At 43.4% G+C, this 14369-nt stretch overlaps 1 protein-coding gene across 2 annotated transcripts in view; it reads right to left on the minus strand.

Annotated features, from left to right (window-relative positions):
• GYPC (glycophorin C (Gerbich blood group)) overlaps positions 1 to 14102 on the minus strand; it is a 38744-nt gene extending 24642 nt beyond the window's left edge. Inside the window, exons 1-2 of one of the 2 annotated variants that reach the window (XM_043525626.1) lie at positions 13660 to 14020; positions 8576 to 8629 (exon numbers count right to left, since the gene is read on the minus strand). In XM_043525626.1, the coding sequence (XP_043381561.1) occupies positions 8576 to 8629; positions 13660 to 13693 (88 nt within the window). In that variant the 5' untranslated portion in view covers positions 13694 to 14020. Of the gene's footprint in view, positions 1 to 8575; positions 8630 to 13659 lie in introns of both variants that reach the window. The other variant, XM_027833791.3, reaches the window with a different exon arrangement.
• Positions 14103 to 14369: the final 267 nt, after the last annotated feature.

Below are 14369 nucleotides of genomic sequence, written 5' to 3' on the forward strand. Positions count from 1 at the left end.
TCTTCCTTTGCTGTTTGCTGCTGAGTCAGCTAAAAGCTACAGCCTAATAGCATAAGTCAACCTTTCTCAAATCTCTGCAAGGCTTCCTCTGGTGTGAGCTTTAAAGGAAAGGTACATGGGAAATAGTATGTGCTAGGGTTGCTATCCTTTACACAGAGATGCCTTGTACTGTCACTTCTAGATACACCCTGGTTGGAATAACTCCACCATGGGCTATGGAACAGATGTGATGAATGTATGATTAAGGAAGCTAGCATTGGGTACAGTTACAGTATCTGTTAGAGTCAATTTGGAGTATATTCTCTGTAAGAGATAAGAAAGTTATACACTTAGGTGGATATTTCAAAAGTCACCTGTGGACTTTGGATGCTCATTTCCCATTAAAATGAGTAAGAACAGGTCATCCAAGTCTCCGTAGCCTATTTGAAAATCTCCACCCTAAGGAAGAGGGGCTTGGTCCAAAGCCAGGGAAATCAATGGAAGGGCTCCCCCTGATCTGGGTCAGCCCAGGTTTAGCAAGAAGAGCTGGTTTACAGTAAAAGTTCTATTTTTACTGCATCCTTGAGATTAGAGAGACAAGGTGGGTGAGGTAATAATTTTTATTGGACCAACTGCTGCTGGTGAGAGAGACAAGCTTTTGAGCTACACAGAGCTCTTCCTCGGGTCTGGGACAGGTCCTCACAGTGTCTCAGCTAAATACAAGATCAAACAGACAGATAGTTTCATATTAGTGGACAAATCTCAAGGATTAACTACTCAAGCACGACTTCATTAGATATCCAGTGGTCTTCCATTTTACACTCACACTGTTGTGAATGTAATCGACATCAGACTAAAGGACACATTTCCACTCAGTGTTGTTTGCACCCACAAACCAGTTAGCTAAATGCCTCTATTCTTTTGTCTGCACCTGCAAATGACTACATCTTCGAGATTGTGTTCACAGTTGATTTCACCTGCAAAGTTGCAGGTGTACTAGTATTTTCTAAATGGACAACCAACCTAATTCTCAGTTACTGAGGGACAATCTCCACTCGTTGATATATTTTGCTTTCCACAACCAAATCTCTGTACAGCTTTTCATGAGTGATGAACCCAAGTATTCGGATTCTAATATTTAAACTGTATTGTTAAATCTATTCACCTAAATTTGGGTTATTGCTGATTATGTACTCTGTGCATCCTATGACTTTTAAAAACTAACTTTATATTTGTGGATAATCTGAGCACTATACCCAAATGTACAGACACCCTTTTCCCAACCTATGTATTGTATACTTTTTTTAAACATTAATAATTTTTTAAAATCTATTAGAGAGCCACATTAAAGATCTGCTGAAAAGACAGCTCTTAACACAGAATTTTGTTGAGAGCAGCTGGGCACTGTCCTGTTAATTTTTAAATTCATCAGTGGCAGAGGAGTGACCGGTCTGGTTTTATCAGATGCACATCTGTTGTATACCAGGAGTGCTTGCAAGGGCCAGCAGTGGGGGTTGGATGTCAGGAGGTCTGGGATTTACTCCCATCTCAGCCACGGATTTGCTGTGTGATCTTGGGTCCTTGTTGCATCTGGATTTCTCCATCTGTAGAATGGGGTGAATGATATTTATCCAGTATGTTTAAAGAACTAGGAATAAAAGGTGCCATGTGAATGGAGAAAAAGGTGTCAGAGAAGTTACATATCTGACTCTCCTTCCCCTTGATTTAAAAAAAAAAAAACTACAAAAGAAAAGGAGCTCTTCCTTTTTTGGGGACAAGGGCTGGTCTTCTAGTAGGCTGGATCTCAGAAGAGATGGTTCCAGTTCCTGGCTATGCCACAGACCTCCTGTGCATATGTCTACACTGCATTGTAAAGTCAGGCTTAGACTCAGGTTTGAGCCCAAAACCCCCTTCCATCCACACCAGAAATCACTCTGACTCAGGCCAGGAATCCCTTTGGATTTGAGCCTGCAGATCCTGCTGAGGGTGGGTGCGGGGGTCAGAGTCCCTGTCTCATTGAGACTCAGGTCCTAGCCCTGTGTGGATGCAGCTCAAGCCACAGACCTAAACCAGAAGGTCTGCATAGGCAGTGTGGACATGTTCGCAAGGCTGTGAGACCCACGTCCAGCCACTGTAAGCCCACGTGTACAGTGCAGTATGGACACTCAAAGACAGGCCTTGCTCTCTGTCGCGGGTTGAAGCTCTGAGCTTTTACTACCCATAGGCATCTCATGCCTGTGTTGTACTCCGCAACATACCCATTCACTGATTCCTGCTGATGCCTTTCTATTCCTGTTTTCAAAGTTACTTCTGACTTACGAGGACACTATGCGCGACTCCTGTGGAATTAATCATGAACACAATCTTTAATTACAGGACATGTGCTGTGGATACCCAGCTACGCTTGCAATTACACCCCTGACAAAAATAGTCCTGTAGAAATTCAAAGAGACGGCTAGGATTTCACCTCTGCAGGCTGCGATTGGCCACCTCTGGGCAGCTGCCACCATGTGTAAGCCACGGTGCTTATCTGCACACTGTTTAAAGAGAGGGCCTTTGGTGGTGCTGCCTCATTGATTTGGGAGAGGGTCCGCTGAAAAGCAGCACTGTTGAGCAGACACATGGAATCCATGCTCCTATCTGCTCAGTTAGTGCCTACAGGGGAAAACAGGACACAGGGTCCACTTCCTGCCTAGATAATGTTGTTAACAACCCAAGGCAGAATGTATGACCCTCCTCTTAAAGGAAATGTAACCCAGGAAGCGGGGAGGGGGAATTCTTTGCCTCGGGGCTTTTTTTTTTAAACCAGCACTGCACAATGGAACTCAATCTAGTCCTCTGTCTCTCCCCCATCCCCCAGCATTCATCCATTCTTTGTATTTACTCAGCAAAGCAGCTCTCCAAGCAGCCACCAAGCCCCTCCTTGTTGCTCCAGCCAGGCACGAGTCCTATGACCAGAGTCAGATGCTATCAGATCAAAGGCTGTATTCATCGAGAGCGAAGCCGATTCGGGGAGGTAACCAAAGCGCAGAGGGACTTGGCAAGCAGTTTGTCCTCGGGGGGAGTGCAGAGTTCAAGAAACTCCTGAAGCGCGTGGGTGGAGGAAGACGAGCCTTTGACATGGATTCAAGCAGCGTGATGGGTTCCAGAAGGGAACACAAGGGTCTTTTTACAAACGGGAGGTAGTGACGTGCAGGGGGAATCTAAAATCATTCATCTCCTGAGTGCCATTCATTCCGGCTGATCCAGGGAGGTGAGATTTGCTCCCCCATGCACCAGCCTGGGCTGCAGGGAATATTCACCGGCAGGGAGAACTGTCTGCTGTACCAGAGCCCTCCTCTCTCACTCTAAACTGCTGTCAGAGCCTCCCCCTCTTGGACTGTGCTGGCCCCTGGCATGTCCCCCACAGGAGAAGAACAGCCCCAGTTAGCCTCCAGAGTTCTTTCGGCCTCAGCCAGGGCCTGGCAGAAGACAAGCAGGCCCTAAGCTGAATCTAGCCCTCTGAAGGGAGCTAACATTAAAAGGGAACTAAGATCCCAAATCAGCCAGACCCTGATCCAAAGCCATTGGGATCTATGGGAGTCAGCTCAGAGTCCAGGAGCTGATCCTCACCTAGTGGAAACTGCTATAACTTCACTGACATCAGTGAAGTTATAACAATTCCCCAAGTGAACGTCTGTGTAGACTTAAAGGTTCGACCCTCTCTAAGCTCCAAAGCTTGTCTCACTCACCAACTGAAGTTGGTCCAGTAAAAGACATTACCTCCCCCACCTTGTCTCTCCAATATCCTGGGACTGATACAGCTACATCAACATGGCATGACCCTCTCGAATGCCTTTATTTACCTGCCGAGACCTCAGGACAATGAGCCTAAGTTTTCCCTGGTAGAGACATAGCTGTGCGGAGAACGGTAATTCCATTTTCCAGAAGATTTTGATATTTTGAAATTTGGTTTTGTTCCGATTCAGAGTGGAAAACAGACTAAAAATGACTGTAATCAAGTCAACCCGCAACCTTCTCTTTGCTAAGCTAAATTTAGCTCCTTGAGCCTATATTATCTATATGGTCTAGGAAATATTTAGTCCTGCCATGAGTGCAGGCGATTGGACTAGATGACCTCTTGAGGTCCCTTGCAGTCCTACGATTCTATTGGTATAAAGCGTGATTTCTAATCCTTTAATCATTGTCAGGGCCCTTCTCTGAACCCTCTCCACTTTATCAACATCCTTCTTGAATTGTGGGCACCAGAACTGGACACAGGGTTCCAGCAGTGATAGCACAAGTGCCAAATACAGAGGAACCTCTCTGTTCCTTCTGGAGAGTCCCCTGTTTATGTATCCAGGGATCACATCAGCCCTTTTGGCCACAACATCACACTGGGTACTCATATCCACCATGACTCCCACATCTTTTCTAGAGTTACTGCTTCCCAGCATAGGGTCTCCCATCCTGTAGGCATGGCCTACATTCTTTGTTCCCAGATCCAACATTTACATTTAGCCATATTAAAATGCATATTGTTTGCTTGTGCCCAGTGTACCACATAGTCTAGATAACGTCTTTAACCCATTTACTGTGTGCCGTGTTAATTGTATACTGTTCCAGTTATTTAATCAAAATGTCACGTAGCACCAGGTCAAAGCACCAGAAGTCTACGTATATAACATCAGCACTGTTACCTTTATCATCCAAACTGGTAATCTCATCAAAAAAAGAGAGCAGGTTAGTATGACAGGGTCTATTTTCCATAAACCCATCTTGATTGGTTTTAATTAAATGACCCTTCTTTAGTTCGTTATTAATTTAGGCCCATATCAGCTGCTCCTTTATCTTGCCTGGGATTGACGTTAAGCTGACAGGCCTATAATTACCCAGGTCATCCCAATTACCCTTTTTAAAAATTGGCACATTAGCTTTCTTCCAGTGTTCTGGGTCAACATAGCTGAAAGAACCACACCCCCACTGACATAGCTAGGCAGACCTACCCCATGTAGACTTACCCCCATGTTGATCGAAAAAATGCTTTACTGGATGTAACTACCATTGTTGAGGGAGACTGTGTTTTTACAGTGCTGGAAAAACCCCTTCCATCACTGTAGGCTGTGTCTATACTACGTGGTTAAGCCAGCATAGCTACACCGATGTAGCCAAGGTGGTGTATTCCCCTAAGGGTACGTCTTCACTACCTGCCAGCTCGGCGGGTCGTGATCGATCTATCAGGGATTGATTTATCGCGTCTCATCTAGACGTGATAAATTGATCCCTGAATCGACGCCTGTACTCCACCTCGGCAGGTCGACTCGCTGCCGTGAGGACAGCAGGGTAACTCGAACTAAGATACTTCGACTTCAGCTACACAAATAGCATAGTGGAAGTTGCGTATCTTAGTTCAAACCCGCCCCCCCCCCCAGTGTAGCCCAGGCCTAAGTGTAGACATAGCCTGAATCACAATTTGTTTCCGGGTCAGTTCTGGGGTGATGCAGCTACGCAGCACTCTTTCCTCAGCACAAACTGTGGTTACTGCAATATGCAGTACTATAGAACTTCTGCCTCCATATGCGTATTTACCAAAATGTCAATACCTTACTGCAGCAAGACTGTGTGGCTTCATGGTTAGAGCCCCAGATGGGGGCTCCAGAGTCCTGGGTTCTAATCCCAGCAATTTCACTACCCTGCTGGGTGACTTTGGACAAATTACTTCCCTCCCCATGCCTCAGTTTCCCCATCTATAAAATGGAGCTAATGATCCTTTGTAAACAGCTTTGAGATCTGCTGATGAACAGTGCAATATGAAAGCTAGGCATTATTCTTATTTAAAATAACTAAGTGTGATGAGGAAAAGAAAACTGGCTTAAAGTGCAGTTTAGAATCCTGAATCCAAAAGCAAAACCTGCTGATGGTCAGTGAAAATGAAAGGGAGCCTGGTCAAGATGAACTCCATCCGTCCTGCAACACAGCGAGTAAAAATGCCCCAGAATACAAATGAGAACTCCTATCTGATTGCAGGAAGAAAGTGGAGATGGAGATATTTTCTGCTCTAGCGTAGGCTCCAGAGACCAAGACAGAAATCTTTGGAGAAGGGAAGAGAGGTGGGAGAACTCCCAAAGGAAAGGAAATTCTAGGCTGAAAAAGGAAGATTTATGTCTTCCCAGCATCTGGTCCTGGCTTCCTCTCCTTTCTTCTCACTGGTGAACGTACGGAATGCCCTTGAAGGACAGGAAGAAACAACTCTTCATTAACAGTTATGATCTTCACAAGAGCCCCCAGTTTGGATGTGGCAGAAATTCCTGAGGAGCTAAGACAGGATGAGATCAGAAAAAAATGGAAGGCTTAGAGGGGAGCAACAAATGTCAGTTGTCAGGACAGGCAAATCAATGGTAGGGCAAACTCAGGAAACAGATGGTTCAGAGACCACTTGAAAGTCCATGTGGTCGCTCCATGATGAACACCAAAAATTAATTTTCTGCTGCCCCCAGCCTTCTATGTAATGGCCAATCAACTGGGGAGCAGTAATAATGCCACTGGACATAGGTGACCAAACACAGCCTGAAGAACAAATCCTGATCTTCTAGTTTATTCTGGTCATTGCAACATTTCCAACTCATGACTTTATTGCAAGGCTTGCAAGCACCAGCTCCTGGATAAACAGATTGCAGAAGAACCTCAGCTTTCATTAAAAAATGAATTTCTAGCCCTCCTGGATGCCAAGAAAAGCTTGAAAGTGGGCCTCAGTTGAACCCTAAAGACTCCAGAAGGAGACCCAGGACGAAGATACAAATAATTCAACATTTATTTTTCTTAAACAGTCTCATGATTTTCAAGCCAATCTCCTAATCTGTTGAGGCCCGACTCCTAATATCTGACTGCTTGGAGCTGGCAATATTGTTCTTATAATGTGCTTTTTGTCAGTGAGCTCATATAGAAACTTTGGGACCTGCTTCAATTATCTGGCATGAGTTGTTCATCCACAAAGCGAATCTATTAATCAATATGTAATCTTTCAACGAATATTTAGACATGCGCATTTCAGATGCTAGGTTGTTCATAGACTGTACTCCTGGACTACTCATTATTTGCTCTGTGTGATAGTTGGTCACATGGTATTGCTTCTGCTCCTCGACTGGATAACTGAAAGTTTTGAATAAGTACCAGAAAACAAGCATTCTTATTTGCATGAAAATACAGATGTTGGCATGGACAACACAACCCCATTTGTGCAAATATTTGTAAATAGGGAATAAGGCCTTGTCTACACAAGGGAAACTGACTGACAGATATTCTGGAATAACTATTCTGGTATAATTTACCTTTTCTGGAATAACTTCCCTATGTGAATACTCTATTCCAGAATGAAAGTGATTTCATTCCAGAATAAGTATTTTGCTTCCAAAGCAGAGCAATTACTCTGGAGTAAAGTCAGCTTTATTTCAGAACAGAGTGTCCAGATGGGAGTTATTCTAGAATAGTTATTCCAGAATAGCTGTGCTGGTCAGTTTCCCCATACAGACAAGAAGCAGCCTGAATTTGGTTGACATAAACAGCTGTTTGAGATATGCATGTTCAGAACTGCTCTACGTTCTATGGTTTGTAACAGCTCCCTAGGGGTCATAACACAAGCTGGAGATCACTAACGTGCTGCATGGTCGAGCCACACCATCTCCAACCACTGATGCACCTGTGGTGGTCACCAGTCTTGTGACTGGTCCACAAACAATTTCCATTAACTTCAGGGAGTGTCAAGCATCACCAGCACTTTCTAATCCATAATCCTGGTCTTTAAATAAACTCTTCCTGAGGCCTTTCCGTTTGGAGGCCCATTAAGGCTGTGCCATTAACGATGTCCATAGACAACTGGCTCATACGAAAATGTTTAATATTTCCATCTTATTTTCTACCATCTTCTTTACACAGCCTAGGATCTGATTTCCTCCTTGCTGCTTAAAAAAAAAAGTGACTGTACATTGACCGGATGACATCATCTTACTTTTTACAGGTTTTTAGAGGCATCTAAGTTATAAAAGGGGAAGGTGTGAGCATGTGGACGTTGGGTGGCGAATAGTGTCATGAATAAAGAAATAAAACATACTCACTCCAAGCGGAAGCATGAGAATTGAGAAAGATACACACATACATTGAAAACCATTTGGTAGGTTCCATATGCTAAGTGACTAAAAGATATTCTCTGTTTAAAATCAGTATCTATATCAGAAAGCTTTGTAGGTCTTCTAGCTTAGATGGAACACACACACACACACACACAGCTGGTATTGACTCTGCAATATACGGCCTGTCACATGTTCTCTTTTATAATGTGGACTGTCCCATAAAGTAGGACATTTTAAACATGAGCGCTGCCATTAAGAAACTGAAACAGTCGCTTATCAGTCACAGGATGTCATGGAGCTGTCTCAGGGTGTGCTTGAAAGCCCCCCTGCAACTTACTGATAAAAAGCTTAACTCCATCTCAGGGCTTATCTGAAGAAGAAAGAATTAGACCCTCATGAAATAACAGGGTTTTTTATAAGCTAAAAATAAGAGAGCGAGAGAGAGAAATCACTTAAAAACTTTATAATACAGCAGAACGAATTTAACCTGCTGTGATTTTCAGCTAAGGTTTCTGCTTCATCAAGAAAGAATCCCGTTGTGAAACCTATGTCAAAAGAGAAAAGATGTGAGAGGCTGGTCTCTTTCGTAGATTAGAAGATTAATTAAAACAAAATCACATAGTCAAATGTCTTACTGGCAAAAACACACACAAGGCATACCACTGTGTGTATGCAATATGAGAGTATGGAATGGATAATCACTTTCAATTGGACTCTGATGTGAACTGGATGATGCTGATTCTTGGGAGAAACTCATGGAATATGGATCTTATTTCTGCCACACATTGCGATCTGCCAGCCTGCTATTTTTGCACTGCAATATCATTGCTGAACGTGGTTGAATTATTGGTTGCAAATAAATTATCCAGCATAGCCTTTAATTTTTTCTGTTCATAAATCATTTGCAAACCAATCCTGATTTCTGCAAATGTCATCATTCCTCTACCAGATAGTTTGCAGGAACAGTTATCAACCTGCGGGTAAAATTTTCCAAAGTAGTTAAGTGACTTAGATAGATGGATCTATCCTATCTATCTAAGTCCTCTGTTCAAAAGTTTTATGGGACTTAGGAGCCGAAGTGCCTAACTCACTTTTGAAAATGGGACCTCAATCATCTGAGCAGTGATGGATGCACTGTATTCCATGAGAGCCCAGACTTAAAGATGCAGTGATAACAGCTATGTGACAAGGTTACGATGCGCCATGCAATAGTGCTAATAGGCCTATAAATTTAGCTAGTTGTAACCTGGATCATTCAAATCTGCTGTAAAATATGTATGTTTTAATTGTCGGTGGCAGAGTGATCCCGATAAATATGAAGGGTCATGCACTTGCAGAAAAGCAGAGACTTACTTGTATGGGTATTTTTTAACCTACATTTGTGTGTCCAATTACTGCAATTTTGTACATACATCAAGTCTTTGCATTTGCACATTTCCATATAGATACCTATGAAGATAGGCATAATATAAGAGCCTACATAGAATAGACTAGGTATATCCAGTTTGCATTCAGAGTCATGGGAATCGTAGAAGATTAGGGTTGGAAGAGACCTCAGGAGGTCATCTAGTCCAACCCCCTGCTCAAAGCAGGACCAACACCAACTAAATCATCCCAGCCAGGGCTTTGTCAAGCCAGGCCTTAAAAACCTCTAAGGATGGAGATTGCACCACCTCCCTAGGGAACCCATTCCAGTGCTTTACCACCCTCCCACTGAAATAGTGTTTCCAAATATCCAACCTAGACCTCCTGCCTGCAACTTGAGACCATTGCTTCTTGTTCTGCCATCTGCCACCACTGAGACCAGCCGAGCTCCATCCTCTTTGGAACCCCCCTTCAGGTAGTTGAAGGCTGCTATCAAATCCCCCCTCAGTCTTCTCTTCTGCACACAACACAGGCATTCAATTTCACATGCATTTGTGGGTGCATTTTGGGCCTTCTCTTTTTAAAAATGGGGTCAGTGTAATACACCATGGTTCCTGACTCATTAAATACTCTGTGCTTAGCAGAGAAGTACGTTCTGTTACTCAATAGCCTCCAGTCTTATTTAAAATGTACTGTTCAGACAGAGCCTCCACTGATGAGAAGCAACAAAAAAAGTTTAGGTCCAAGTCATCAGATTGGCCAGTGAAGGTTCCTCAGGGACTGACTGTGGCTTTGCCACAAGCCCAGAGTGAAGGGCAGCACAAGAGACCAGCTGGTGACTCTGGTCCTTGAGTTTCCCCTTGCTCCAGAAGGGAGGTCATGGACTAGCCCTTTGCCTAGCACTTCCCCGTCCAAGCTATGCTGGATGGTGCCTTGCATTGGGAGTACCAAGGCTCCAATCTCTCTACACCCATCAGCACAGGATAGGAAATAGCCTCATGGAGGTTGTTCTCTCCTTCCTGCTGCTCCACACAGCCAACGTGGGGCATTAGAGGCTGCACCCTTTGAAGTATACACCCAGGCTGGTGCTCAAGGGCCTGTCCCTGCTGAGTGCCTTCTCTCCAAGTTGCTGAACACCTTCAGCTCCCGGTGAAGGAGATGGGAATGGACAGAGTTCAGCAGCTTGCAGGACTGATCCCCCATTCTGCAAGCCCTTACTCCTGCGAGTAATCCTCACTCACATGAGCAGTCTCTTTCTCCTTCAACTCCCCTGAAAAAGTTTAGCAGGCCTGGGCTCTACAGTGGAACTGGAAATCTCCAGAGTCCGGGTTAGGTTTTCTAACAGCAATCCACGTGATGACTGTCTACACCCACTGCCTCCTTGGGGGGTGGGGGAGGGATATGGCTTCACCACATGGTTCCCTTACATGCCATGATCAGAAGAAGAGAGGCTGAGAATTTATTTTCCTCCCATATTCCTCTAAGTTCATAAAGCTGGGAATTTTAAAATGGAAACATTCGTCTTTCTGTTATGCTCTTTCAGGACCATTAAGAATATACTTGTATACAACGAAAGAGTGAGTAAAAATCCCTTATCATTCATCAGTAAATGCAAGAGGCTCATCAGAGCACCCTAGCGATTAGGTTACCCAACACCATTCTGTCAACCTCACAAAACAGCTGTTACCTGGCATCCCCAGCCAGTATCAAAAAAATTAGTGTAAGATTAGTCTGATCTACCGCTGATGCTTTATGGATATTTGCACCAGCTTCAATACTTTTCATTCTGCTTATCAAGCAATGCAACTTCGTTTTGCCAGACGCAGTCCTGCTCTGTTAAACATCTGTTGTCTGTACTGTTACAGGACCTCTCAACACACCGGACTTTAACATCTCCTTGATTAGAAACTGACTGATGCCAAAGCTACTGGATTTGTGCCAGGAAAACAAAACAGGCCCACATGGAAATAATGCTCTGAACTTGCATATGTAGTCACCAGAAGGCTTCCCCTTTAATTGAATTTGGTTCTTATTTTGTTTTTTAAACAATGTGGCTCACATTTACCATGATGCAAACTGAAACAGGATACAGGAACATCCTGTCTGAATCTGCAGGAGAAATTGCGTTCAGAGAGTCGGAAAGCAGACAAACATTATTTCAATTCAACACTAGGTAAAGGAGTGCAAGTTTTGTTTGTAACCATCTATAGTTTATGGTTGTAAAAATGGCTTTCAGAGTCTGACATGGTCAAAAACTGAGAACTCCTTCCTAGATGTTACAGAAAACAAAATGATTTGATGGATACAGTTGTTTTCTCATTCTGTACTGTTTTGAGATACAGACACACTGAATTAACACTTTAGATAAATCAAATGTTGGGCCTGATTCTTGAGTTCACTTACGCTACTTTTAAACTGGTGGCACTCCACTGATTTCAGTGCAGTTACTCCTAATCTACACTGGCACAAGTGAGATCTGAATCAGGGCCTGAGAGTCCACTCCTAAACGCCTTAAGCAGGCAAAACTCCTGAGTAAAGCTTGGGCTTCTACATAGTCAAGAACACTGCCCAATCAATAATGTGCATTTCAGCGAATGAGTGTAACTCCCCCATCCCACAAGACATTTGAGAGCAATAGTTATAGTAATTTACATGTCTGAAAATAAGTGTACAGAAGCTCCCAGACACCGTAGCATCTTCTTTGGGTTTTTTTCCCCTTCTACTAGCAGTGAATAGGCTTAAATCTTGTCAAAGTTACTGGAACCGACAAAAAAGATGGAGATGATTTTTCAGCTTTTAAGTTGGTTTCTACTTGCAAAAAGACCAGGGGCAAATAAAAATCTTCGGTGAAAATTCCAGTGATTCTTTTCTTTCAATATAACATTTCTGCTCGATCCATCTATATCAATTAAAGTTTGAAAACCATTGTCAATTTCAAATTTCATATAGACCAGTTCATCCAACAGCAATCCTGGGACCAAGAGTTGAGGTTGGCTCTTTTCCCAGCACTCCCCTCTGTATTGTGCTTTTTATTACAGGGATCCATTGTGAGGATCAATTCCGTTTTGATGGGTTCATTAAAAATTTGCTGTGATGTTACCAAACTGGTTATATTTGAATTAAAACGGCAAGCCTCTTCCAAAGCCATTATCTGGACTGTGGGTGACAGTCTGCTGTCAATTACACCATTGAAACCCAAAGTATTTCCATAGGTGTCACTGGAGTTACTCTAGATTTGCAGGTTTCAGAGTAGCAGCCGTGTTAGTCTGTATCCACAAAAAGATCAGGAGTACCTGTGGCCCCTTAGAGACTAACACATTTATTTGAGCATAAGCTTTCGTGAGCTGTAGCTCACTTCATTGGATGCATTGAGCTGTAGCTCACGAAAGCTTATGCTCAAATAAATGTGTTAGTCTCTAAGGGGCCGCAAGTCCTCCTTTTCTTTTTTCTAGATTTGCATCAGATCAGAATCTGGCCCTCAATTTTTTAATATTACCCCCAAAAATATTTTACCATGGGGTGATTAAATGGCATGGTCACTTGAACTCCCTGGGCCAAATTCTCTCCTGTGCCACTCACTTGTGGCTGACAGAATTATGTCAGCATTGACTTTTCCCTCCTATAACGTTACTGTGAGAAAACCATTCAGTTGCCCTAAGACTGTTTCTAAAGTTCCCAAAGCAAACATGCATTGTAACTTTAAATATAGACTGACCGTTTTTGGCTTGCATCTCATATTACATACAGTTTGGTGTCTCTAACTACACGCTAGGCAGCACCGTTAATATCTCAGAAGAGAGACACTAAGCCTTCTGAACGCTCTATATTTTCATTCCTTATGGGGAAAGCATTTACTTTATATTTTCTCTAAACTAGCACTTAGAATGAAATGTAACAAATTTTCATATGCTATATTGAGGAATTAAACTGTGCAGAGGTCTGTTTCAATTCTCTCTGTATCTCTCTCTCACACACACACACACACACACACACACACACACACACACACACACACACACACACACACACACACACACACACACACACACACACAGTGTTTCATCGATATCTCTTTCCTTTAAGAGGACCCCAGGCAAATTGTTTTGCAGAACTTGAACTTGTATTTTTAAAAATCAGCTGGTTAAACAACAGACTTGTAAATTCACTGTTACTGCAGGGACGGGGGGGGGGGGGGAAATGGGGTACTCACATGGTGATGGTGTTCCATTTTTTTGGTCATTCATAATTTACGCCTTCAGAAATGCCTTATTTGTGCTGACGGGTTTTTTTCCCCCCCTGTTCAGAATCGCCGGCTGGATTAAACTGAGCTGCTAGAAAGGCAGGGAAGAGACCAAGGACCCAGGAGAATGCCGCACTTGTTCAGACACTCCTTGCCGAGTTCCTGACCCCTTTGCAACTGGAAAAGGAAACAGCACATATGTCATTCTTTTTTGCCTTTCCAGCTCACATGAGCGGGGAGGGGCCCCCCCCTTTCAGATAGCAGTAACTGCTTGACGTATCCCAGCCCCGCTGCCTTCCAGGAACTTTGAATCTTCGGCAACAAGTAGAAAGAAAACGCTCTTAAAAGTGCTTGGTTTCAATCACAATCCAGCCCAGCGTCCTGGACCAGTTACCAGCCCCATGGATATTAACACAGTGGTGGATAAGTCACGGCCAAAAAAAGTGGAGGAATGCTGGGATGATTTCACAATGGGGTTTTCAAGTTCCATTCTGGCTTGGAAGCCTCTGCCCTGAGATTCTAATTGACCCTCTCATTTAACGGGTGTAAATCAGGAATATATCCACTGAAGTCAGAGTAGTTACACTGGTGTAAATAAGAGGAAGGCTCAAGCCAGTGATTAAAACACTCGGCTTGCTATTCAGGAGAGTGGGGTTTAATTCCTACTTCAGCCACACATT

Source organism: Chelonia mydas, chromosome 11 (assembly GCF_015237465.2).
Source record: "Chelonia mydas isolate rCheMyd1 chromosome 11, rCheMyd1.pri.v2, whole genome shotgun sequence".
Lineage (NCBI taxonomy): Eukaryota > Metazoa > Chordata > Testudines > Cheloniidae > Chelonia > Chelonia mydas.